Here is a 27,899-nt window from a genome sequence, read left to right as displayed (position 1 = left end):
ACAGTTAATGCAAGAATAATGTTTAAAATAAAAAAATTTAAATACTGCAAGAAAATGTCAGACTTTTCTTATTATATTATTTAACATGGTAGAAAAAATAACAGTTTTTTTTCAAGAAATTCATGTAAGTATTTCTTATCTAGCGTACACTGTAATAACTACTTTTAGAAATCACAATTTGCTATATCCATGGTTTATGAATATAAAAATTGTTAGTAACTTTCAAAATTGACAAACTTTATAAAAAAAAATTCAACTACAACATTAAATAACGTTGTTATGTGCCAACTGCACCTGACAGAAAACTCAAACTAGAAAAGTAGACACCGCATAGCAGAGTGCCGTTTTACATTTCAGTCTCCCAACCAAAATCCTTCGTTTTCCTTTTCTTTCTTCGTTTGTTCACTTCTTTCGAAGACAACCTTTGCTTGAATCATTGCTACCTTTTTTTCCCCCTTTTCATTCATAAAGTTCTTTCCAAGTATGGATTTTAGAAGCAGGGGAATAACATGGCACACGCTTTTCCTATTATTTCTTCTATTTTCTGCCATTTTCCCACTCTCTTTCTCAGCAGCCAATCAACCCCACAAAGCCAAGAACCTCGCCACCCATCGCCTTTCCTCCTCAGCTGTTTTCAAAGTTCAAGGAAATGTGTACCCTCTTGGGTATGTTGTTATTCTACCATGACTTTTTCTTCAAACTTAATCACTTTCTCACTGTTCATTTTTTTTCTCAGTTCTTGTTTAGTATGATTTAATGTTTTCTTTTTCTTGGATGACTTTGTTCTGGTATTTCTATTCTAAGTTGAGCTGTGCTTATGAAACATCCTTGACCTGTGTTCTAATATTTTTAAAAAATAGGAAAAAAAAAACCGATTCTGCTTTTTATCAGCTCTTGTAATTTGATCCCTGATCTAGTCTTAGACTTTTCATGGCTGTATCATTGATTTTTACCTACCATTCAATTTTTAATTTAGTTAGAGCAGAAGGAAAAGTAGGTGTGACTAACCTCTTAACCTTTTTTTTGTAGTCCTTTATTTTTGAAGGGTGGGGTAATTGGACCCCATCTCTGTTAACAAAATAAGTCACTTTTTTCTTATGCCTGTTTTGGGGGAAACACAAGGATATATGGTTGTTGAATTTCTAAAGTGAATTGGTTTATTGGGAACTAAGTTCAAGTCTAATATATCCTCCCCAAACCAGGTACTTAAGTATAGTAAGGTTGACTTCTCTTTATAAATTGGTCTTTATCTCTAGATTTGTTAATGTATAGTTTAAACTATGATGATTCCGTGAAAAATATCTTAATCTTGTTTATGCAGGCATTACACTGTGACTCTCAACATTGGCTATCCGGCCAAGCCTTACGACCTTGACATAGACTCGGGTAGTGACATCACTTGGGTTCAATGTGATGCACCATGTATAGGTTGCACAAAGGTATGCAATGCTTAAACTAAGATTAGGCCTGTTTCTAAATTCTATCCTCAGAATCAGTATTCAGCTGGTGTTAAATTTTTGCAGCCTCGTGACCAACTTTATAAACCCAATCACAACCTTGTGCAATGTGCGGAACAATTGTGTTCTGAAGTGCACTTACCAACCGACCATAATTGTGCTTCCCCAGATGACCAATGTGACTATGAAGTTGAGTATGCAGATAATGGATCATCTCTGGGTGTGCTAGTCCGGGACTACATTAATTTTCAATTCACCAATGGCTCTGTGGTCCGCCCTAAGTTAGCCTTTGGGTGAGTGTTTTCTTTACATCTGCGTGAATCACACTGGTTGTGTATCTGCTGTTAGGGTTCTTTTTTGGATAAACTTATACATTAACGCTTATAGACAAAGAAAATAAGCAGGTAAAACGATTGACCTCACATGAGCTAAAACTAACTTCTGCACTTTTTATGGAAATTCTCTCATCAAAATTTTCTAAACTTGCTGCATGAGATGATTTTAGGTCATAGGAAAAGCTCAATTCACTTTTGCTTGTAGTTTTCTTCTTATACAAGTGTTTATACAGAAGCTTATTCTAACGAGACATAATTAGTTAATTATTGGTGAAGTTACGATGCTAATAAAAATATGGTGAAATTTTGCATAAGTAAATAGGGCAACACAACAAAATTGATCTGCTCACAGGATTTGTGAATAATTTAAGAGTTTCTTTGTGTGATGCATGGCTAGGTGCGGATATGATCAAAAGTATGCTGGTTCTACCTCCCCACCTTCTACAGCAGGAGTCATTGGCCTTGGCAATGGCAGAGCAAGCATTTTAACTCAGCTTCATTCTTTAGGTCTGATACGCAATGTAGTTGGACACTGCCTAAGTTCAAGAGGAGGAGGGTTTTTATTCTTTGGAGATGATCCCGTTCCCACTTCAGGAATTTTTTGGACAACCATGCTGCATACTTCTTCGGAGTAAGTTTTAAAATTAATGTTATTTGTTCTTTCTTAGATGTTATTTTTTTCAGACATGCATCATCTGTTGCCACTCATGAATGCTTGCAAACAATAATTGTTTCAGAAAACACTACAGCTCAGGACCAGCAGAGCTGTTGTTCAATGGAAAAGCTACGAAAGTTAAGGGTCTTCAACTTATCTTCGATAGCGGGAGCTCTTACACATACTTCAACTCCCTGGTGTATCAAGCTGTTGTAAATCTGGTAAAATGGAAACTGGAAAGCCTCAATTTTAGCCATCAATTTCATTGTCTTATATGTTCCACATATATTTATTCCGCCATCTTCAGTTAATTATCCTTGATCGATGATACAGGTGTCGGATGATTTAAAGGGGAAACAGTTGACAAGAGCAACCGATGATCCATCACTTCCAATTTGTTGGAAGGGTCCAAAATCTTTCAAATCGTTAAGTGATGTCAAGAAATACTTCAAACCCCTAGCATTTATCTTCACAAAAACTAAGAATGTGCAGATGCACCTTCCGCCAGAAGCTTATCTTATTATCACTGTGAGATCCGTTTAAGACTAAATCTGTAGTTAAGAGAACAAATGAGATAGGCTAACATACTGCACTTTCACAGAAACATGGCAATGTCTGCTTTGGGATTCTTGATGGCACCGAAGTAGGACTTGAAAATCTCAACATAATAGGAGGTAAGGCATGTCTAATGTTAAGTATAAACAAATTCCACTTTTGTTTCTCGTTATTTGTCGTTTTGATAGCAATACACCTTTTTGTCGATCTCAGACATTTCTTTACAAGATAAAATGGTCATTTATGACAACGAGAAGCAGCAGATTGGATGGGCTTCTTCAAATTGTGATAGGCTTCCCAAGTAATATGTTTTACATTATGATTTCTTATATCATTTTGAACATCAAGTGTTTACCAGAGTGTTTTTTTTTTTTCTCATTACCAGTGTGGAACGTGATTTGGAAGGCGATTTTCCACACCCATACGCAGCCAATTTGGGTATATTTGGGAACGGTTACCCTGCATCTTTTGAAAATATAGACGATCAATGAGCTGTTGGGAAAGGGTGCTCGGATGTACACTAGAGAGCATCTATAATTCCATGTGGAACAACATATATACATAGATTCTTTTGTCACCTTAGTACAATATTTTGAGCTTCATAAGCTTCATTTTGTGAATTTGTATATGATAACTACCAAATGACACAAGCTACAGTTACCAATCCATGCTAGCAAAAGTTTCATTTAGTCGTGCGGCCTCAAAACCTTTCAGCAGCAACTACCTATTCACTTAAATTAGCTGACAGGGCTTCACCGCTTCCATACACCAGCTTAAGTATGATTGGTAGGTGGTTGTCAGTATTTTGGTAACTTATGAAGTATAATGTATCTGCAATTAAAATGCATATTAAGTTAAAAGAACCTCCTAAATTAAGAAAATAAAAATCAGGCGTCCGAATGCTTGGGAATCGCTACTAACTTCGAATACCCTGTCTGTAACACTCCAGCAAGATGCTATAAGTTTTGATTGGCGTACTGCAAGATGTTAAATACCATTCATCAGTCACCATAGGTTGGTCGCAAGAGATTATAATATTAGGTAGAAGATAACAGACAAGTACACCGCTTAAAAGACAACTGCTAAATAAAAGAACAGCATGTTGCTCAGTTTTCTTCCTCCATAAACACCACGTGGTTTTCATGAACTGGTAAATGCAAGTCTACAATTTTGAATTAACTTACAGGACTTTTCTTTACATATACAGCCTCTTCAGACACTGAAAATTCATAATATCGATATCTAGGTATTGCCAATTCAGCACCGGTGTTAAGAAAATGTCAGACAGACAATGAGTAAAGGAAGTAATCAGTTGTACAAGAAAGGTGATTTCAGATATTATCAGGTACGTTGGAAAGCCGGTTTTAAAAAACATATCTAGGCATCATCAATGTGAATATATCAGAAACATCTTCGACGGAGTTGGTGTTTACTTTTCCAGAATATAAAGGAAAATAAGAAAAAAAAATAACAAAAATATGACCCTGAAACATATATTAAAATCTTAAAGCGAAGCAGAAAAAATATAATTTTCTTTCGAAAAGATTTAGCAATGAATAATTATTTTTGAAAGGCGGGAAAGTAAGACGTGTCACCTTTGCCTGGCAAATCTTTGTTATTGCCTCAATATGAAGGTTTTGTAGTTCTTCAAGAGCCAAAACATCCAGACCAGCGATATCCTCACCCTATTAAAGGTTAAAAGTAATATCATTTCCGATCTTTCTTCAAGTATGAAAATCAGAAAACCAAGTCCAGGCTTATCTAAAACAAAATACATGACCCCTACGGAAATAACTATTCTAGGCAATTTTGATTCCTACTCTTCAAAGAAGACTGAGAAACCAAATTCATGATACTGCTTCACCGTGTTGAAAGATCAAATTCCATAGAGTATGAATTTTCTATACTAGTTGCAAATTTTAGGCTGGTGCTAGTAACTTGGTTTGTTGAAGCTGGTCTCCCTGGTTGCAATATTCTTTTACTATTAATCATTCCTACTGGTCCATTGTCTTTAGCTGCAGCCATACAGGAACCTAAAGCTCGCCAGAGATTTAGCTACTAGATTCCAGATATCTAAGCAAATTGTGTTACGAACTTTGTAAATTCCCGCTTTCCCTAATTCAGTGTCTGAATTTCAAACACAAAAATGTAGTCTAAGTCACACTATAGACTGAGGTAAATTCTTTCAGATACATATGTAGTTGTATTTGTAGTCTGATCTATCCTCTTTGAAAGATTTATTCATGCTTTTCCACTAATTATGTTTCTCTGACAGAAATTTCTATTTTATTAATTACAATTTTATAGAATTAGTTAATCATATCTATCATGAATACATCTATTCCTCCTCCCTTTACAGTCTAGCTTTCCTCAATTTTCTCTTACTTCGTCGTCTCTCTCGTAAAAACCAGTCACCTAAACTCATTTTCTCATCCCCAACCTTAGTTAAGTCAAGAAATTCCCTCAATGCAGATAATTAGTATGATTCATATTATCATGGAAGATCAATGAAATATAAAATGAGATCATCAAAATGAGATACCTTCAGTATAGAAATATGACTTTCAAGTTCCTTGCATCTTCTTCTCTCTCTTTGATAATTAGCCCTTAGTTCTTCTAATGCAATCATATCTTCCATGCATCCTAAAGTTTCAGCTTCTTTGTACTGTTTCCTATGAGAGTACCCATTAGATGTTGGATATCCACTTTTAACCTTGGTTTGTACATCATCACGCACATGAACTGTTGACTTGTCCTCAACATTAATGCCAGACTTCCTCATCTTTGACACCAGTATCTGCATGCTAGAAAGCTCATATTCCAAATCTTGTTTTTGGTGTTTTATTTCATCAAGTGTCCTTCTTAGGTCAGCTTCTACTTCGACTTTCACAGACAGAGCTGCTTCTAGAGCAGCTTCTCTTTGGAGTCTAGCACTAAGGTCCTTCTGCAACTCCTCAATAAGAAATTCATTCCCACGCTTTTTTGATTTCCCATCTAATTGAAAATTATTCTTAATATTTTGCTTGCTTTCATAAGATGCTGGAGACAAGTTTGATTTGCCAGGTGTCTCTTTTGCAGCTGCCAGATCACCACTCAGCTCTGCATTTTCATATGTAAGTTTAGTCACTTCTTCAGCCAGGTTTCGGAGTTCAACTGCTGCGGCTGCTGCCAACTCTTTTGCATATGAAGCTTCCTCGGCAAGTTTCTGACTTTGAATTTCAAGCCCGTCTTTCTCTTCTGCCAATCTCACATTCTCTTGCCTTAAATTCTCTATTTCAGCAGCCTGCACAATTTTATAGTAAAAATTATTTCACTCCTACTGGAACACAAACAAGAAAACACGTGTAAGAATCAGTTCCCAAATTTATTCATTTTAAGTTTCCTTCAGCAGAAGGTGCCAGAAAGAGAGAGAGAACCTGCACAAGAACTTCGGAATGTATAATTGAATCGTTACTTCCTTCCTGCACTTGAGAAACTATTACATTCAAGTTTTTGACTGATTGTGCTTCATCAGACTTTCCCAATACGTCTATAGAATAGTCAGTCTCATTATCAGCAACATGACGATAATAAGTTGATGATTTATCCAAGAAATTTATCCGTTTCTTTAGTGAAATAATTGTCTCTTGCATCTCAGCATTCTCTGAATTCTGTAGAATTTAAGCAAATGTCAGGAATTGCAACAAGTCGCCTTAAAAGGTCATACAATTGTGTGATATACCTTCAACTGCAATTGCTCTTGAAGTATCCTGTTATCTGCAGACTTGATCTGAATGCCCAATTAACATTAGAACGCCTTACTATAGTACTGAGATTTATGCTACTTAAATGCAATGAAACCATTCTGAAACTATGAGAGGACAAGACAACCTACCTCAAGTTCAAATATTTTTTCATTGAGCTCAGTGGTAAGCTTGGATAGAGCCTACATTATAAAGTAATGTGTTAGTTGATGTTTACCGATAAAATATACTCCAATTTTTATTTTAGAAAAAAAAAGAAAGGCCTTGAATACGTAGAAAATTTGCAAACTAAGCTTTCATTAAGAACCATTAGAAAACGAAGTGTCATTCATTACAAGCTACTGAAATCGCAACTAAAACTTTGGGTATGATAGATTTTATTCTTTAACCAAAAGAAAGTGGGGAAGTATCTCTCGACAAGGCAAGAAAAGAGAATTAAATTTGAAGTTCATTTGTTGAGCATAGGACCCAGTACATGCAAACCAAACCCATCGGAGTCAACTACAGAAATTTCTATCAAAAGTAGTCCAGTAACGCCCTCACTGATATCTCTAGAGATCCTCACGACTGAAACAAACAACTTAGTCAAAGTTTGGTATTCTTGAAGAAATAGTTTATATGACAACCTCCTAGAGTTGAAGTGGGGGACAAATTTTTTGTTTGTAAATTGAATAACGCATTCGATGGGTGAAAACAAGCACCACAACAATGGTTCAACAGGTTGCAACCAACACTTCGTCAGCTAGGTTTTGTAAGCAGTAAATTTAACTCTTTGCTTTTTATCCACAAAAATCAATGCAAGGTTGTGCACTTTTGGTATATGTTGATGATTAGAACCAAACTTCATGTAATGATGCCTGGTTGTCACATACAAAATGAGAGGAAGTGTTGTAAATAGCAGACTATTAGCAAAAATATTCTCAATATCTACATAATAATCAGGAAAAAAGATCTTTAAAATTATTTTATTCATTTCAGTATATGTTTATTTCCTTATTTAAAAAAACTTTATTTTTACAATTAGAGAGTATGAAAATGTCATTGGTGTAATTGTTTTCGATAAAGAAAATCTTTATTTTCCTAACATAGTAAAGCCAAGGTCACTTCAAATATATTTTAATTTAGTTACCTGTGACATTTCGGTATTACTTGGTGCATGTCCTAAGGATCCAATCATCCGTTGTTCAAGGATACGGATTTGATTCTTCTTTTGGCTAATTTCACCCTTCAACTTATGCATGTCCTCCTGTCATAATAACCAAAATACCCCACCCAGTTTTACTCAGATATATTAAAATTGTTGGTCATTTGTCAATCTCAAGTAGAAACCTCACTTGTAATTGGATATCTTCAGGCTTGTTAGCAGCTTGCTCTGACAGTCTTCTCAGAGAACTAATGCAGAAGGCCACCTCTCCAGCCAACATTTTCACTTGTTCCCGCAGTAGATCCATTTGATCTGTAACAGTAGTTCCAGTCTGCAAGGAAGTCATTCAACACAATTTTGGTTCACATCCACAAAGTCGTGGATTTCAATATGCATGTATCATGTTTATCTTTCCAAAAACATTGATCACTAGTATTTGAGATCTTACCTGAGGAAGCTCACGGCCTCCAACAGTTAAACTGAATAAATCACCTGCTTCAGTTCTTCCTGGAAAAGAATTAATGGCTGGGGCATTATGCTTTCTGCTGACTGAATTCCTGCGTGAATCTTTCATGTCATAAAGCATAACTCTAGTTGGAGTTAATTTTGAGCCAGATGCAGGTGATCCATTTGCAGACCCTTCACTATCAACATTTGGTGATAATCCATCAACATTATCAGGTTTCTGCATCGGTGGTAAATATTATTGGTCGGATAACATACAAATGTGATGTACTAAGTTCATGTAAAATTTAGATCAAGCAATACCAATCGTAAAATCCAAATCCACACTAGGCAAAAAGTCCCCAATCTTTAGTAACCTATTATTTATGAATTAGAATTTTTTTTATTTATAGATTCATATTAACTTCTGATTTCTTCAATCATCTAGTCAATTATGTCAACATAGTAAATAATATATTTCAAATAAAGAAAATAACTTACTCTTAGCTTCAACCACCCAAGCATTCCCCGCCTTTTGCTTCTTTTGTAATCCTTCCCCAATTCATCTAAATTGATAACATCATCCTTTTCTTCTGGTGAAGGAACTGAAGCGTGGCTCCCTGCATCATCATTTATCCAGGACTCACGTTTTCTATCTGGTAAATATGCTAGCTGCATTCAAAGAAGATGAACATCTGTCACTATCATAAATAGCGTTTACAATTTTACTGTAAAAAACTGCAAATGTGTATGTAAAAACAACACATCGATTGAAAGTCTATACATTAAAGGATCAAATTACAAAGCATATTGACTGCTTCACTAACTGGAGTACCCTTGTAAGAAAATACCTCATCTTCCCCAAAAGAATGCCTCCGTCTATGGCTGGGCCTTTCTGGAATGCTTGATGACATCGCATTCTTTGTAGAAACCAAGATTAATTTGGTTAGACGTTGAATTCTTCCCATCAATGCTGCTTTAGCTTGTTCCTCCTCTTCCAATCTCGACTTCAATTTAGATTGGCCAGCTTCAAGCTATTACATAATCAAGTAATGCTTAATGTGGGGAAATGAAAGAACATCATACCCAATAAAGATATCACTAGGTTAAGATTCAAGACACATAAGTCTCCCACCAAGTACAGTGGCATTTTTTAGATGATCCAATATACATGCCTCAGCACAAACCTGAAGCTTCAAATTAACCAGATCTTCTTGTGAAGATGTGGGCATATTGGGATTCTCAACCATGCCACGCTTTAAATGTTGCAGCTCCTGCTTTAACTCAGAAATTTCCCTCTGATATTTCTTGATCAAAGACTTCTCATCCAAAATCTAGCACAGGAAATCAGCTAAAAGTTAAATAGCATGAAACTAATGTGTCAAGAGGTTATCTGATAGGTCATAAGGGTTTATGTCAGGGAAAAAAGGGAGGATCTTTGCATCCTGTGGGGAGGAAGACAGCCTTCCTTAAATGCGTTTGTACATTGTTGTGTTGCCAGAAATAAAGAGACAGTTATTCTTTTGTGAGCTAGGGTGAGTTACGTATATAGTGTTCATACTAGGATGGTGTTCAGGGTTTCTTGCCTTCAAGAAACCTAACATTATCACAATATCGGCATTTTACACATTAACTAACCTTATTTTGAGAAGCTTTGATTTCAACATGCTTACTCCTGTGAGCAAATTTTAATGTGTTATGCGTCTCTTCACTACTGCTAGATGCGGGAGTAACTGTGCAAATGAGCTTCAACAACCAAACCATATTCATTTTCAAACATTAGTTGGCGATGAAAATGTTTACAAATTACAACTGGCAGAAAATTTAAAGATAAATTGCACTAACAGAAATCCTTCCATGGCCACTAAGGGATGATTGTAACAATCGAGTGAGCTTTGAATCTCGATAAGGAATATGAGTTGCCTTTCCATCTGTTAGTTTAGCAATCACCTGCAATGCAGAAGCAAGATAAAGATAATTACTTCACTTACAAAATTTGATATTGGGGATGTCACACCATAAGAATGTAAAACATGAGTACACCATTGATATTCTTTACTTGTAGAACATACTACAAGCTGGCACCATAGCATAATACTAGAAATAACCAAAATATGTTCCTTATAGCCTTATAACAAAGACTTACTACCGACACAGAGATGTATTCCAAACAATTCTTAACAGACAAAGCGACTCGTTAGATAATTCACTGCACATATGGTGTTACGTACCAGAGTACGTAAACTAGCCAAATACAACCTTTCACACTCTCTCACACGTAATAGAACAATAAACGAATAGCAATGGATGAATGGATCTCTTTCATTGATGGTAATATCTGAATAAACAAGGGTAAACAATAATTAGGAGCATAACCTCCTTCAATTACTTTGAGAGCATAACCTCCCTCACAAGACAATAATGTCTGTTACAAAACTCAATAATCAAAAGCCTGTCTTTAACCCTAGACTCTAACTTTATTTATACTAATTATTTCCCGCCCATCTCTTATTAAATATTTCTCTAGAATATATCTGCATTTAATATAAATATCCTTATATTTAATATTTAATATAAATATCCCTATATTTAATATTTAATATAAATATCCCTATATTTAATATAAATATCTCTCCGTATATTATCCTAACATATATCCTTAATTATAAATATCTTATATTGAATATTTCCCTAAATATATATTTATTTACTCTAATTAACTTATACTATATTTATTTACTCTAATTAACTTATACTAAATATTCTCTCTACTCATATACTTTCCAACCCTTATTATTACCCCTACCTTATATCGTAACATTACTCCCCGCTGTAAAACAACCTTGTCCCCAAGGTTGGATTTGGGAGCTTGATCCCATGGCTCCTCATCAATTCAAGTCTGGAGGTTTGGGTGGTGGAAATTCTTCGTCGTCCTCTGCATATATCAGGACTCTCAAACTCCTGTCCGGACAATGGTGAGCAGGACCGAACCGCTCGCCGCATCTAAAGCACCTTCCTTCTTTCCTACGTTTTTCATATTCCTCATAAGGTAGATCCCTCACGTTTCTTTCCTTTCGTCCGGTCCCCAATCCGTGATGTCCGCTCGGCTCTCCACGGCAGTTACCGTTCGGCCTTGGTTTGGGCGACTGAGCTCCAGTCGCGTATCCACCCCGTTCGGTTTTTCTCCAGATTGATTCACGATCACACTTCCGCTCCCAGCCTTCACGCCCCCTTGGAACTCTTCCACGTCCTTTGCCAGTCTCATAACGTCCATCAACTCCCGCGGATCAAGTAATCTGAGTTGATTACGGATCCCCTCCTGCAATCCTACCATAAAGTACCCCATCAGCTGTGCGTCGGGCATTGTTTCCGTTTGGCCGACCAAGACTTCAAATTCTTGGATGTATTCTTCCACGGTTCCTGATTGTTTACAGGCCGCCAGTCTCTCGAAGACGGTTCCCCGGTTTCTTCCTCCAAAACGGATCACCATTGACTCCTTTAATCCTGCCCACGAACGGTTCCTGGCCTTCTCCCTCCAGAATCTGAACTAGTGTCCCGCGATTCCCTCCATGCTGATATAGGCTAGGCGCAACTTTTCTTCTTCCGACACTCCTTGTAGCTCAAAGAATTTGCCCGCTCTATTGATCCAATTCAAAGGATCGCTTCCTTCGAATATGGGTAAGTCTACCCTTCTCCTCCAATACGGTTGCTCCTCTCGGTGTCCACCATCTAGCCTGCTGCCATCTCTCTCGTCCTCCTCATTCCTTCTCCCGTTGACAGACCCCTGACTTCCATCAGGATTTCCCTCATGTCGTCGACCTCGCTCTCCCATCACCTTCACTAGTTCCTGGACTGCTGCCTCCAGTCCTCCCATGGAGATTTCTATGACCTCCAATCTTCCTTCGACAGCATTCACTCTTCCCTCCATGATGTCTTTCACTCGTCTCTATTAGGTTCCGACAGTTTCCTCCCTTGACGATCCGGCATGTCAGACCAATTGTTACGTACCTGAGTACGTAAACTAGCTAAATACAACCTTTCACACTCTCTCACACGTAATAGAACAATAAACGAATAACAATGGATGAATGGATCTCTTTTATTGATGGTAATATCTGAATAAACAAGGGTAAACAATAATTGGGAGCATAACCTCCTTCAATTACTTTGAGAGCATAACCTCCCTCACAAGACAATAATCTCTGTTACAAAACTCAATAATCAAAAGCCTGTCTTTAACCCTAGACTCTAACTTTATTTATACTAATTATTTCCCGCCCATCTCTTATTAAATATTTCTCTAGAATATATCTGCATTTAATATAAATATCCTTATATTTAATATTTAATATAAATATCCCTATATTTAATATAAATATCTCTCCGTATATTATCCTAGCATATATCCTTAATTATAAATATCTTGTATTGAATATTTCCCTAAATATATATTTATTTACTCTAATTAACTTATACTATATTTATTTACTCTAATTAACTAATACTAAATATTCTCTTTGCTCATATACTTTCCAACCCTTATTATTACCCCTACCTTATATCGTAACATATGGGCTATATAAGGACTTTTAAATCCAAAGGATTAATGAAGAAAGTGAAGCATAAAACTCAAGAACAAATTATTACCAAAGCAAGTACTGAAGAGGGAAAAAATGTTCTATTTAGTACACTTCAAAAAGATTCTACTGACTGAAGATTTTATTGAAATTGATCTTTGAAACAATCCATCAACCTCTATTTATAAAGAAACCTAATCCTAAAGTAATAATCACCAAGAGATATTAGAATCTTTTAACAGCTTCTTATAGCACACTTGTAACTAATTACAAAATCCTATTGCTGCTTATCATCTATATTTTATCTTGAATCAATATGCTCCCCCTCAAGTTGTTGAATCTCCTTAACATGGCTAAATTTCTTAAAAATGAGAACACCAACACTCCTCCTTGCCTTTTGAGCTGAGTTTCATGTTCCCAAAATTTGAAGTTCTAGGTCGGGAAACCTTTCCAGAGAACATGGCAATTCTTTGAGTGGAATACTCATTCATCATGACCATTCAACTAGTCTCCTCACCTCGGACAATACCTTCAAAAAGAGGAGTCTTTCCTTCCCAAGAATTTGTTCCCTAACAGGTCGTATTCTTATTCCATCCTAATAAGAACTTAAATATCCTGAATTGTTCAACAAACTGAGTAAGAGCTACAACATCCCTGCTATTTTCAAGCGCCAAATTTTGATATTGGTCCTACTCGATCCATAACCCTTCAACATTCCATAATATTTTTCCATAGAGAGGGCACCTTTGTACCTAAGATCTTACTTTCTAACTTACAGCATGTAGATATGTATAGTCACATGGAATATGTATTTGCAAGGTCTTCCCAAATTTTACAAGTACCATAGTAGGACACATAATTTTTATTGATTCATGTAGTCATGGATCCACATAGCCATGTAACTAGTTGAATAATCATTGTCCCAAATTAGGAAATAAGGGTTATCTTGAGATATGACCTCTCCTTCAATATGGTTGAGCCTAACTCTATCCTTTAACGTGGACCTAATAAATTGAGCCCATTGGAGATAATTTCAACCATTCAAATCAAGCAAATTTGGAAGATCAACATTGCATAGTGGAGTTGTCATGCCAACAAATAGGAATTTGTTAGGGTATAAGGTGGGAGGTAATGAGAAGGAGAAGAAAGGTAGGAGGGAAGTGAGGCCGAACGGTATTGACCGTAAAGGCCGAACGGTGGAAGGCATGGAGAGGTTAGGCTGAACGGTGGACAAAAGGGGAAGTGAGGCCGAACGGTATTGACCGTAAAGGCCAAACGGTGGAAGGCATGGAGAGGTTAGGCCGAACGGTGGACAATGGGGAGCGACCAGGCCAAACGGTGGGAGGCGGGGAGCGACCAGGCCGAATGGTGGGAAGCAGAGAGAATATTCAATATAAGTTAATTAGAGTAAATAAATATAGTATAAGTTAATTAGAGTAAATAAATATATATTCAGGGAAATATTCAATATAAGATATCTAGGATAATATATGGGGAGATATTTATATTAAATATAGGGATATTTATATTAAATGCAGATATATTCTATGAAAATATTTAATAAGAGATGTGCGAGAAATAATTAGTATAAATAAAGTTAGAGTCTAGGGTTAAAGGTATGCTTTTGATTATTGAGTTTTGTGACAGACATTATTGTCTTGTGAGAGGGGTTATGCTCCCAAAGTAATTGAAGGAGGTTATGCTCCCAATTATTGTTTACCTGTGTTTACTCAGATATTACCATCAATAAAAGAGATTCATTCGTTCAATTCCATTCTTTCATTATTCTTTTGCTTGTTTTGAGTGTGAGAGGTTGATTTCCTTACGTCTCCTATTCGGTCACGTAAAAGAATTCCATAGCTCTTTTGTTTAGGACAATAAATAGATCAAAGAGAAATAAGCATAATAGTGTCGCCATGATCAGTGCTCCTCATAGGAGAGACATGCAACCAAAGGCAAAAGGGAAAACAATGGCAAATTTGGAACCGCCACTTCAAGATGACTTCAACCAAGCAAGCAGTGGCGGGAATGGTACCAGAAATGAGTGGTGCAAAAACCCCACTCCAAAGAAAAAAGTTGTGCATGCAAGCAAGCGACTACTAAGATGGCGGCGCAACAATGGTGGTAGAAACAACGGTCGTGAAACACAAGTTGGGCGCACTTTAGGCAACCCTATAAAAAGGAACCATAGCTAAGACAAAAAAGAAGAAATGTGAAAGAAATGCAGAAGGTGAGCTCCCACATTCAAGAGATTTGATACCAAATTGAAAAAAGATTAAACTAAATGAGAGAAATTTTATTGAATTGATACACCAGTCTCTATACATAGAGAATTCTAACCCTAAAGTAATGATTACAAAAAGATCTATCAAATCATCCAACAGCTTCTAACAACACACTTATAATTAATTACAGTTGATAAATAAAAGAGACTATATTTGAGAGACCTTAATCACTCCTCTCATATGTTCTCATATTTATATTGAAAGAATTCTGATACAAAGAGTATAGAGAAGAGAAAATATCAAACTAGAGACCAAGGTACAAAGACAGGTACAGTTCAGATAGCAGTTTTCCAATACAACTTCTTTCTATTTATTCTAACAATTACTATGTCCTATAGTAACTTATCAACCATAGTTTCTCCTAAATCAACAAATACACAACTAACCTCAAAAGCAAACAAAATAAATATGTACAGTACCTGTCCTTTGAAATAACTACAATGTCATGCATAAAACAGGGCAAGAGAAAAACTAAGATCTAAAACATTAGTATAGTATTACCGTTCCAAGAGTAAGCAAGCTTTTATTTATATAAGAACCTTCTTTTCTCCGCAGACCAGTTGTTTCAGCTTTAGAACTTTCTGAACCTGCAAGGTCAATTAAGTGCTGGAAAAGGAGTTGGGGGGTGGGGAAGGAGCTCTTAGAAATAAACAAAACGATGGAGGTATTTACTGGAGCAATATAGTAATCATAATCCTGGTCTTGTGAGTGTTACCAGGTGGGACAATGTCACATCCTCTTCCCTTGTATTTTCCCCTCGCGAACTGCTTTCAATAGTCTAATAGAAACAATGTAATCACTAAAACAGCATAATCCACAATAAAAAGTAGAAACAATGGTATAGTACAATCCCAATTATGATTGATGTAAACAGATTGATAATGAATTCTGTCATATAGCTAGCTAGACACAAAATTAACCAATTCATGAAATAATAGAGCTCTGCAACCACAAAAATTAGTTTAAAACTTAAAAGAGTGCAAATAAGGAAGTGAAAGAAAAAAATATATACCAAAATATTTTTTACTTAGATCTTTTAATTGACTGGTAATGTAACTAGTGCACACCACCAATAATATGGGCTTTTTTGAGTCAGGACCATCTGATACAGACCAAAACTTAATTTTCTTAATGTATTGTCAATTTGGCCAGTTACTTTCTGATACACTCTTCTGGATGGCATTTGGAAGAGGAATCCATGAGCAAAGGATGAACAGCTCGTGATGTGAAAATGGAGGCAGCGGAAACAGAGAACTAAGGAGGCAAAGTAATGGAATAGTAGCTCGGTGCAAGGGTGTGGTTGTATTTGTGATGAGCTAGGAAGCTTAGAAGGATAATATATGTAAGGAAGGTGGCTAGAGGAGGTCAAGCTCTCTCTCTAGCCGCAACTTTGAAGAGGAAAGAATCTGGAGTCATCTCAACAGAGGTTCTTTACCATTAATGTACAAAGTGATTACAAAGAGGTGGAAAGGTGGATTTATAGATCCATCCAAGCCTTTCCATGGTGCTACCAACTTAAGCTGATCATCACGCGCACGTTGGGCGAGAGAGGGTTTGCGTTGAGCGCAGCCAAATCCGGAAATTCTTCTAGCCTTCTTTCCAAATAAAGTAGTTCTTCATTTCTACTTGCTTGGGAATGTCTTCTAGGTCCTCTAGGAGTCTTCTAGCCATACCTCTAGTGATGGGGCCTTGATTGAAAGATGGGCTTGGTCCTTGATTGGCAGATGGGCTTGGGCCCAAGCTATCACTTTCCATCATCTTCGAAGAAAAGAAAATTGGGTCTTTCGTTGAAAGTTGGGCTATGAAAAGATTGTATCTATAGGACGGATAGAAGTGCCAGCCAAATAGGTATAAGTGAAGTCTTCTAGAGAAGAAAAGGACTATCAGCAAGTCAGTGTTGATAAAGTGAAGCTATTTGATGTCTAGCCCGTAAAAAGGGGATGCAATGTTACGAGTCTCACATAGAATACTTAAACCTTAACGCTCTCCCACCTAACAAACTATTCTTTTTGGGTTATAGACTCTCCTCTTGTGATTAAGTCCTAACAAGGTATTACCGAAGGTTAAAAAGAAGAATATTCAATGCAATCACTTAATAAAAACTATATTCCTCTTATGTTTATAGCATCTTACATCTGCCAGGAATTGTTTGTTTTGTGTGGCTTCTGAACAACCAAAAGCTTAAAGCAACATTAACTAGATTGGACTGTAAGAATGTTAATTTAGATTGTTATTTATTATGACTCTGGTTAACAGCTTCTAACTAGCTCTAGAATTATTTCTTGATTAGCTTCTGTAGTCAATCACTAATAGTATTAATAAGAAGGATTGTGTTAAGAATTAAGAAGCAATTTCTCTCAAGCAACCTCTGTTCTGATTGTAGTGTAGGATCAGAATCCTCTATAATCTTTTTGACATGTTCCCAAAATATGAAACTCCTGAGAAAAAGTACATTTTCTCTTTTTTGTTTTTTAATCTTCTTTCTTGTGACAAATGTATTCTCTAAGATCCAGAACTTCAGATATTTTACTCCGTAACGGGCATCTCAAAATAGTCACCATGTCAGTGTCAAATACTTTTGACACTCATGACTGCATTCCACTACTCGTACATTTAATAATATTGCCTATTGAAAATAATTTGATTATATAACATTGAGTCCAGAGGCTGCAAACATATTCACCTATGTTCAGTAGCTGCTGCCAGACTACTACAATAATAATGCATATAGACAGGTATTTTACACAAGACTTTGGCAACATAGAAAATTATATTAGTAAACATAAAAATGTTGAACACATTCTAAATCTAAGCCCACTAGAAATTCTTTTGGAGTTTTAAATGACAAAGAAGCATGCATTAAAATCTTAAGCATATGGAGATTGTCTTGACATACCAAGGTGAAAATAGTGTGGCTTCGACTGCTAACAAGATTGAAATTATTTGAACCCACGTGTCTATGCTCTGCATTATTTCAGAAACAAGAATTAAAATGCATGAATTAGAATAAACAAGAATCTAACAATACATGACCAAAGGAAATATTTCAACAATAAATAACTCCCAGGAGATCATAAAATTGCAGGAAGCAGAAAAATTTAAGAGAAAAGGATGGTCATGTTTCAGTGGAGCAGAGCGTAAGGCATTCTAAGGGTAAAACTAAGAAGTGAATGCTACCGACGATTTAAAATGATAAGAGAAGAAAAACACTGAATGGTTTTTCATACCTTCTCCAGTAGCAATCAAAGAAAGGGCATGAGCAGGAGATAGCACAACTTCCTCTTTGATTCCTTCAACATAAGTACCCTGTTACCATTACATATACCTCTAGTCTCATTATAAGATTCAATTAAAAGGCATATTGTGCCTACTTTATGTGATGTCTACGACAAGAAAAATAAGAACCAGTAGCTTTCTTTGTGTATCGAAGAACATTGCTGGTAACAAGTACCAAATTTAGCTAGCTTCCAGGTATTACTTAAGTAATGACACTAAGAATTACATTTGACATAAAATACGGTTTATATTGATATTGTAGAGAGAAATGGTATGCGTTGGTGTGACATAATCCTTTTGTCTTCCTATTTTCACAGCTGAGGAAGATATAATATAAAGCATTACATAGGGCTTGGCCGAAGCCCATATACAAAACATATCTAACAGATATGAATTTGAATTGGGATCTCTTATGGCAGAATTAGGATTGTTTTACATATGTTCATACAAGAATTAGAAGTGTATGGACCTTACAACTACAAGAATTAAGAATCATATTAGAATACACAATATTGATCTGATATACTATTATTCAAAGTCTCAAAACTCTCTTTCCCCATATTTAAACCTTATAATTTCAACAATCAAAGATCAGACATGCGGAAAGTTGAAGTTAAACTGGCCAAGTAAAATTCACCAAATTAAAACTTATAACAGTGAGAACACAACGCTAACAACTAACAACATAGTAAGCTCTAAAAAGAAACTCAAAAGACTTTTGGATAAGCTATTTGTGAGATGAACAAATGAAAATAAATAATGACCAGCTCTTGAAACCAATATTAATTAATAAATACAAATACCTGAGCATCCTCTCGAATTCTTAGATTCTGCCCAATTGGATCCAGCAAGTCATTAATGACCTACAACAAGAGCAGACAAAATTGAAGAAAAGGGATGCTGTTAGGTTCCTAGATAGAAGAAACCTGGAAAAACCCACTGCAACCACCTATACTCACTGTGTAGAACTATTATTATTGATTTTGGGCACAAATACAGTATGAGAGCAGCCAAGGGACAATGTTCCCTTCACACAGGATGCCAAAAACCCTGTCAACCCTTCTCCAAACTATCAAAAACGTCCCCTGCATACAAAGACCCCCAACAATATAGAAAGTCTCACCCAACCTAAAAACCCAACTAACAACTATCAGGCTTGGAGTTGATAATCAAATTGGAGAAAACATTAAGTGAGAAGACATTTGAAATTAAATTTTTTTTTTTTCAAAGCACAACTTTGTATGCTTATATTCCCTAACAATTGATCCAACCAAGATAAAGTTTTAAGCCAAATTTAATATTTTAAGTCTACTGCAAGACGTCAATGACCATATCACTAAGCATTTTTTGCAACATGGAATGCTAAACCTCTTACCATTTTCATCTGCAACAGACTTCGTGGAAAGCATTTTATTTTCCTTTGGGAAAACTGGGTTCCAACAGGGTTGTATGTGCTATAAAACATGTAGCTTCCATTTTCTATTGAACAAACACTAAATAAATATTCATGCTGTTTTCAAACGTCCATGCGTCTACTTGTATAATGGCATCACTCTACATAATGGTCCACCCATTTCAACCTATGTCATCTGCAACCATTTCATATTGAGCTAATGTCACACCTGCTTTTAAACAAAATCTTTCAATCCATTTTTTACACCATAACTAAAACTCAGATGGTCCTTTTGTATTTTGCAAGGGCTATTCTCTAACAACAATAGAGTTAATCTGGTCATCATTCTTGCTACTTCAAAGATGAATTGCCCCAGAATAGGTATAACAAGCTTGAAAAAGATGAGAGAGGTCAATATAACATTGTAGTAGTATATGATGCTAACCTCATTGTAAATCTCAAGATATGAGACACGTAATAAGAATTCCCGACCAGGAGTCTGAAATGACAAACATAGCCTATCAAGGATATGAGCGGATTTAAAGTGCAATTTGAAAAACTCAACTCTGTACCTCTTGTATTATACTGAAGACATCCTTCACTGCAAGTGGGATAATTCCAGGTGACTTTTGCTCCCCCTGGCAAAATTATATAGCAAATATAAGGTTTTTTTCCTCTTGTTAAATTTCTAGTCCATGCTAATGCAGATGATTAGCAAATATAAGTTATAACTTATAGGCAGTTACTTAGCATTCACACATCACTCTCCCCAACATTGTGAACTCATTAAGTGACTAGATTTGTAACCATTGGAAACCATAGAATTGTAGGCATACCCGTTCCACTTTCCCAAGTTGCTTATATTCGTTGTAAAGTAGAGAATAGAGTTAGAATTATTCACTTAATTATTCCTTCTTGTAAATTTAAGTATAGCACACCTCCCCAAAGTCAAAAGGTGTCCTTTGTCCAATGTGTTTCTCTAAATTTTATCCCAAAAAAATCAGAATATTTAAGGGAATGAAAATATTATGCAGAAATGCAAATAACAAAGATACTCAGAAGTCTACTCTCATATAGGAACACAAATAAGGAAGCTACGTGACAACCAATCCATTTAATTCTGATTATCAATCGGATTAATTTTGATTACCAATCAATCTAAATTTGATTATTCTGTTAGGATTTTTCTTTATGGCATTGATAGTTAATTGGTATAATGCATTTCTATAAATAAGCACACTCTAAAGAGAATGAGGGCATCTGAATTCTGAATAAACAGTCTTGTAATCTTCCTCAAATCAATATATTTTGGATTCTATTCATTCATTGGAATCCCTAAAGTTCTGTAGTTCTTCGAATAGTTTTATTCCAAGTTCTACCTACATCATATTCCCGAACAAATTCAATAAAAAATAAAATTAAAAAATAGCCATAAATCCCATTCAACCAGTTTTTCCTTGCAACAGTTTGACTGCAACCACCAGGTGGGGGGATCAATAACAGGTTGGACTATCAAACACATTTCCATTTTGCAAAGCTCAAATAAAATAATACAGAGTTTGGTGGCATATATGATAACATTGTATGTAGATGATAAAACAGTTAACTTACGTGCATGGTATGAGTCTTTCCACTACTAGTAACACCATATGCAAAAACAGTACCTGCAGATCAGCAAAGCAATTTTCAACCAATATTGTGTTAGGTGCTATAATTGGTTTGTGAAAGAGGGAGAAGACCACCAATGTGTTTTGCTAGGAAATAATACGATTCCACCTCGGACACAACATAAAGATTTATAAAACCAAACCAATGCCAACTTTGGGAGGAACCAGATCCTATCTCAGAATCATGAATATAAACTAGTTGCAGGCTATTCCAAGGTTAAACAACATAAAACCTTATTTATTGATTCCAAAGGAGTGCCAAGGAGAAAAGGATTGTGTAGCATTTTGACACCATCTCTTTTTGTGTACTCAAGGACAACCAAAATGGTAAATGAATGGGGCAAGGAACCATGGTCTTCTTCCTTTTTCCCATAAATATGTAGTTGTCTCACTAGTAATAAACCACACATTTTAGTGGGAAACTATTGGAGATATGATTTAATTCTGTTGAATGTCAATAGGGATATAAGATATATCTATCAAATATGTACAAATTTTACTTTATTTGTGTTGTAAATAGCAGATTATTAGGACAAAAGTATTATTAATATCTCTATAGTAATTACAAAAAAGTATGTTAAGAATCTTCCTATTTATTTCAACATATTTTTATTTCCTTATTTTAAAGGATTTGATTTTACAAAATAAAGATGACGAGAATGTAATTGGACTGATTGTAATCAATAAAATAATGCTTAATTTTCTTACATAGTCCAAGTTGGTTTCGGAGATGGCTATAAGGAGTCTTGTTTCCGTTGCCTTGTTAATAGTCTTTGTCCCCGCAAACAAGGTAGTCAAGACCTCCTGAGCCAATTCCAAGGGTGGTGATGTTTCATTTGGCTTTGATTTGAATTAAATAAATTGTTTTGGTTCTTTTGCCAAAATGGATTCTCCATGTTCCATCTTCATTTTGTGAAATTTTTTTCAATGCCTGGTACGAAAGTTTATAAAGAGGAACTTGATCATTTGAGAGCAATGATGGAATCAATGACTAAGTCCTGCAGATCCCATACCCATCCACAACATGTAATTTTTCCCTTGTGTGGTGCAGCTTGTTGTAGTAGGCACATCAGGCCTCATCATGTTTTATCTACATATTGGAGATCTTGTTTTTGCTCCAATTAATAATCATGGTTGTTCCACCTTCAGCCATCATTGTTGAGTTTTCAGTAATTGAGGTCTCCAACTTCAATCCTCTACTGCTTTCTTCACTTCGAATAATGGCTACCACTTTAGTAAGTTTTAGAATTTCTCTTTTTCCATGATTTGAAATCATATTTAGGATTCAAGCCTACAATAGACTCTATCTTGTTGAATGTACTTCTTAAGGATTGTAAGTCATTTGAACACTTTGCTTTTATAGCCTGACAGTGATTCAATTCCGTCCACAAAGATTTGAGTTGATTGACACATTTTGTAACTGATTTGTTTCCTTATTTGGCAGCCCTACTTTTCACCATTACATCATAGATTTGTGTCGCATCCTTGGCCTTAGAATAAGTTTGTTCCACTGCCTCCCAAATTTCCTTTGCTGATTTAAGTATGCAGATATCACTAAGTCATGAGACCACTAAATTCCACAATCATGCCAGGATCATGGAGTCTTCTTCATCCCATGATTTTAACTTCGCATCATTTTCATCAGGGGCATTATCTGTGAAGTTATTGACCTTTCCTTTTCCTTTTAAGATGGTCCTATCAGTTGAGACCATTTGAGATAATTATTTCCATTTAACTGATAAACAGAACAAGCTGCAATTCTCCATCAATGTGGGATGTATCCCCAAATTACAAACCATGATTCATGATCTCAGCCATCATAGGTGGGAAAGATCATGGGAGGGTGGATTGCGCAACAATGAAGGTTGCAATAGGGGTCAAGGTTGTGCAACAATGATGGTTAAGTTTTAGGGTTTCTAGACATGATTAGAAGCTCCTAAAGATCAAGAGCTCTAGTACCATCTCAAATTTAGAAGGACTAAATATTCTACTTTTTTGTATCAATTATAAGGTCATTAGGCCTATAAACACATGAACCTGCTAGTTATTTTAGGAAATATGGACAGTTGATTCTATGGAGACAAATCCCTCTGACTATGGGATTGTTCTAATATACATTCATTGTATTAATAGCAAGATATGGTTGTTATAAAGAATAAAATTACAGTGAGGACAAAATATAGAACTTCCTAAAGTACACAGTGAACATAGTATTCACTCAGGGTGGCAAAACAAGCCAGGCCATTTTAGCCCCACCTGCCGTTGGCCCCCAACAAACGGATCGTGCCGAGCCAGCCTCTGACATCAAAACAAGTTGAAGAAAGAAGCTCATCCCACAACTAGGTGTTGACAAAAGAAGAAGATGAATATCTTGCTTCAGTAAAGAGTCTTGATGATGATGACTCATGGAGAATTGTTCAAGACTTAAAGAATGTTTGGATTTAAAAGATACATTAAAGACTTAAGAATTTAGTTGTTGAAGTCTTGTAATCTATGTATTTTATTTAAATTAGAAGATCAAGAGTCAATAAACAGAACCCAAGAAGCAAAGCATTCAGGGAAAGTTTTATTTTTCACAAAAACCTATATGATAACTGATTATCTAATTAAAATCAAGTTTTTCGGAAGAGTCTCTGTGACAATCAATTATCACTACTGGTAATCGATTATCACAGCGAGAAAATGTTTTTTGAAATAGGGTTTTGTGATAATCAATTATCACTTCGATTGTCAGCAACCGCTGCGACCAGACTCTTCAACTTTTCACCAAATTTTCAAAAGAGAGAGTCTATATATTTTAGCTAAACCTAGTTTCCAAAATATTATTTTACTTGGAGGTTTAGAACTGTAACTGCTAGAGAAACTCTGTGTTTGTGAAAAAGGATTTGAAAAACCTATAGAGCATGAACTTTCATTGAGTGTGTCTCAAGTGATTGAGTGTTGTTGTTGATAGGAAAGTTGTCCATCCTTTGTGTGTCAAAAGAGGTGTTGTTCATCCTTTGTGTCAAAAGAAGTGTTGTTCGTCTCTTGTGTCTTCAAGAGAGGTGCTTTCTAGCCCAAACTTTATTATCTGTGATTGTAAGTTATGGTTGTTTGATAGTGATTGGTTAATCCCTCTTTAGAGAGATTAACAACTAGATGTAGGGTCTTTTGATTCAAACCAATATAAAACTATTTATGCAATTATCTATTCCCCTACACTACAAAAATGAATTTTGTTAGAATTTATCTTCTCTAGCAGCTAGCAATGGATAGAGTGTGCAGGAATTTATCTTCTTGAGGAAGAAATTTACATGGCAGTTCTGCTTGGTTTAGCGTGATCAAGCAAGAACAGAAACCTTAAAAACATGTTTGACAATAAAATTTGAAATAAGGAATTAGGCTAATTGAAATATTTATTGGGCATTGAAGTTGTTCATTCCCATCATGGTATTTTCACCTCCCAACAAAAATATGTGCTAGATTTGCTGGCTTAAACTAGTAAATTAGGATGCAAACTAGTAGAGAAAACTACTGAAGATGTTGTAGTGGACAGACAATATTATCAAAGGCTGGTTAAGAAATTGATCCACTTGTCTTGATCCACTTGTCTTGTACTAGGCCCAACATTGGTTATGTTGTAAGGATTGTAAGTTAGTTCATGCAAAATCCAAAAGAGACTCATCTCAGAGTAGTTTATCATTCCACAATACTTCAAAGAAACTCATCTCAGAGTTGTTTATCATTCCTCAGTACTTCAAAGAAACTCCTAGAAAAGGAATTCTATTTTCTGGGGGAATGAGATGATATTAAAAGCTTACATATGCAGAGTATGCAAGTTCTATAGATGATTGAAAGATCTATCTCCAGATATTGCACTATTCTTAGAGGAAATTTGGTGACTTGGAGTAGCAAGAAAGAAAATGTTGTAGCAAGGTCAAGTGTAGAGTTAGAATTTTGAGCAATGGCCTTAGGAATTTGTGAAATACTACATTTAAAGATAATTTTAGAAAACCTGAAGATTGATTGGATGAAGGTATTGCAACAACAAGTCAGCAATAAATATTGTGCATAATCCAGTGCAACATGATAAAACTGAGATAGACACCTCATAAAGGAGATGTTGGATAAGGGGACAATTTGAACACCATTTGCATCCTTCGGAATTCAACTTGCAGATGTATTGACAAAAGGGCTAAGTGGTGTTACATTTCAATCTATTGTTGGCAATTTAGGAATGGATAACATCGACTCATCAACTTTATGTTGGAGATAATATTTACTTCTACAAATTTAATTACATTTTGCAATTAGCGGATTTAATTACATTCCGTAATTAGGAGGATAGGCTGACATTATATTTTATTTGTATTGAACAGGATAATTGAAGCTAAATTATAGGGATAGATTGTGCCTACCATATATTAGGAGTTTCCATAATTAAGGATTTTGTATTCTATTGAAGAGCAATTGTTCTCCTATGAATGTCATCAGAAAATAGTTTTTCTGACATAACAACCGAGTTACCGTCATAAATTGGGATTATTAGTATTAAATTGCTCCTGCAGACAACTTACAGGCCACTAATAAATCATTAACTTGCTACAAGTCCTCTATCTATTAATTTTTTCCTTTTTCAAAAAATCAATTTAACATGCACTAGTAAAAATAACAGCAAAATCATTACCGTTAATCCCTTCCATTGCACCACTGACAACATGATGAGCAGCCACATCATAAACATGCCGAGTTGTTGTGGCAGGCCCAAATACCTTATCTGTCACAGGAAAAATATAGTAACAAGAAACATCATAGACGGAACGCACAGAATGAACAAGTAATATACGCTACATTCTTCAATTTAGAAATCCTATATAAGAGTAGTTTGTAGTTGTTTTAAGTGAATCAATGAAGTAGTGAATTTTAATGCTTACATACTTATTAAACAAGACGGTTATTTATCTTTAGCTTATTTTATGTGTTCTTTGTTTTGCATCTCCAGTTAATGTGATACTCAAACTATTTTGTTATTGTTCTTTGCACTCATTTTGGCACTAGTTGTACATCAAGTACTAAGAACTTTTCTAAAAACTAATGTAATCAACAACTCCAAAAACTAAAATTAACATACATAAATTAAAATAAAAAAGTAGTGAAGTTATAAGAGAGTTTTACAAAGTAACTTATACAGCTAATTTTAACTTATGGAAAAGTTGATTTTATATTTTCTTACTTTTATTTGTCTAAAAGTTCTTGTGGAGTACATTGTCCAGACATACCATAAACACTCTATGTACTCATGACAATAAAAGAGTTTTACACTATCATTCAATTATAAATAAATTAATTGACTATAACAATAACTACCTTAAAATAATAATTACCTTGATTGCTAATTTTAACCGAACAGTAATTTTATTTAGTACATACAAAATGAGTCTAATTCTTTGTTGTGTTCTTGATATTGTCCATATTTCTTCAAAATATACCCAATTTGATATATTAAAAAAATTAAAATTAATATTTTAAAGGCAATCCAAATTCATACAAAACAAAGTCTAACATTTTAACTATAGGAAGGACACGTCTAATTACGAAAAATTACGAAAAAGATGGAATATAGTAAGAGTTTCCTTTATTTTATGGAAGAGTTTGTTTAACATGTGTAGTAATTAGTGAATAAGAATACTAACCAAAGCCATAAGCAATTGAAGGATTGTACTCATTCCTCACTATATGATCCCCATCCGCATACCACGCCACCTCGTCCCCCTTATTAATTTCTCTCCCACTACCACAACGCATTAACAACATTGTTTAATAATAATAATAATAATAATGAAAAATATACGAATTGAAAACACACATACTAAACAACAAACTAGAGGGGAGCGAAATGGACGAACCTGAGGGGTCGAAACCGAACTGTGACAGAGACATTCTCCTTCGCCTTGTTCACGTCGAGCACAGCGGCGGCAGCCACCGAAGATATAGAGGCCTTGGTCGACGGCCTCGAGGAGGTGGAGGAGGAGGACGGTGTGGTAGGTCTTCCGGCGGGCTTGGCAGGTCCCACCGGCGATTTCCGCGAGCGGAGCGGCGAGATGGAGGCTCGTTGGGAGGAGCGGACGTAGCCGGAGGAAGAAGACATTGACGGGGAAAGAGAGGTAGGAGAAGGCGGTAGAAAGAGTAAGAGTTTAAGAGAGAGAAGGAATGGGTCACGTGCCGGCCATGGAAGTGCAGAGACTTTGGAGTTTGGACTCTGTCTTCTCCCTCCAAAAAGAGGACAATTTATTTTGATTTTTCTATTACTTTTTGCCTTTCTTTTGAATTTAAATAAAAGTGAAACTTTGAACGTAAAGTTAATTTTCATGTACGGTTATTTATAAATG

At 35.6% G+C, this 27,899-nt stretch overlaps 2 protein-coding genes across 4 annotated transcripts; one reads left to right on the top strand and one right to left on the bottom strand.

Moving 5' to 3' along the window:
• The first annotated feature begins 293 nt into the window (after nucleotides 1–293).
• LOC124848080 (aspartic proteinase Asp1-like) lies at nucleotides 294–3,691 on the top strand. Its single transcript, XM_047325692.2, has 9 exons — nucleotides 294–665; nucleotides 1,322–1,439; nucleotides 1,524–1,750; nucleotides 2,190–2,423; nucleotides 2,530–2,668; nucleotides 2,781–2,975; nucleotides 3,049–3,121; nucleotides 3,216–3,303; nucleotides 3,388–3,691. The coding sequence occupies exons 1-9, from the start codon at nucleotides 484–486 to the stop codon at nucleotides 3,491–3,493; spliced, it is 1,362 nt and encodes a 453-aa protein (XP_047181648.1). The 5' UTR covers nucleotides 294–483; the 3' UTR covers nucleotides 3,494–3,691.
• LOC124848079 (P-loop containing nucleoside triphosphate hydrolases superfamily protein) lies at nucleotides 3,540–27,789 on the bottom strand. Of its 3 annotated transcripts, XM_047325691.2 has the most exons (26): nucleotides 27,417–27,789; nucleotides 27,204–27,301; nucleotides 26,198–26,287; nucleotides 21,476–21,528; nucleotides 20,437–20,502; nucleotides 20,310–20,363; nucleotides 19,275–19,334; nucleotides 18,423–18,501; nucleotides 18,092–18,159; nucleotides 15,911–15,973; nucleotides 15,697–15,801; nucleotides 10,179–10,283; nucleotides 9,972–10,079; nucleotides 9,521–9,667; nucleotides 9,185–9,367; nucleotides 8,835–9,005; nucleotides 8,338–8,574; nucleotides 8,080–8,220; nucleotides 7,875–7,991; nucleotides 6,877–6,927; nucleotides 6,724–6,771; nucleotides 6,419–6,652; nucleotides 5,545–6,285; nucleotides 4,598–4,687; nucleotides 3,924–3,979; nucleotides 3,540–3,833 (listed from the first exon to the last, which is right to left on the bottom strand). In XM_047325691.2, the coding sequence occupies exons 1-25, from the start codon at nucleotides 27,656–27,658 to the stop codon at nucleotides 3,959–3,961; spliced, it is 3,372 nt and encodes a 1,123-aa protein (XP_047181647.1). In that variant the 5' UTR covers nucleotides 27,659–27,789; the 3' UTR covers nucleotides 3,540–3,833; nucleotides 3,924–3,958. The 3 variants fall into 3 exon arrangements, with proteins under 3 accessions (XP_047181647.1, XP_087958012.1, XP_087958019.1); XM_088101886.1 differs by lacking the exon at nucleotides 27,204–27,301 and having other exon boundaries at nucleotides 27,417–27,600; XM_088101893.1 differs by lacking the exons at nucleotides 20,310–20,363; nucleotides 20,437–20,502; nucleotides 21,476–21,528; ... (1 more) ...; nucleotides 27,204–27,301; nucleotides 27,417–27,789 and adding an exon at nucleotides 19,847–20,037.
• Between the last annotated feature and the right edge of the window lie 110 nt (nucleotides 27,790–27,899).

This window comes from Vigna umbellata, chromosome 1, assembly GCF_029865625.1.
Source record: "Vigna umbellata cultivar VRB3 chromosome 1, Vumbellata_1.0, whole genome shotgun sequence".
NCBI classification, from domain to species: Eukaryota; Viridiplantae; Streptophyta; class Magnoliopsida; order Fabales; family Fabaceae; genus Vigna; species Vigna umbellata.
This window is presented reverse-complemented; position numbering and strand designations above follow the sequence as displayed.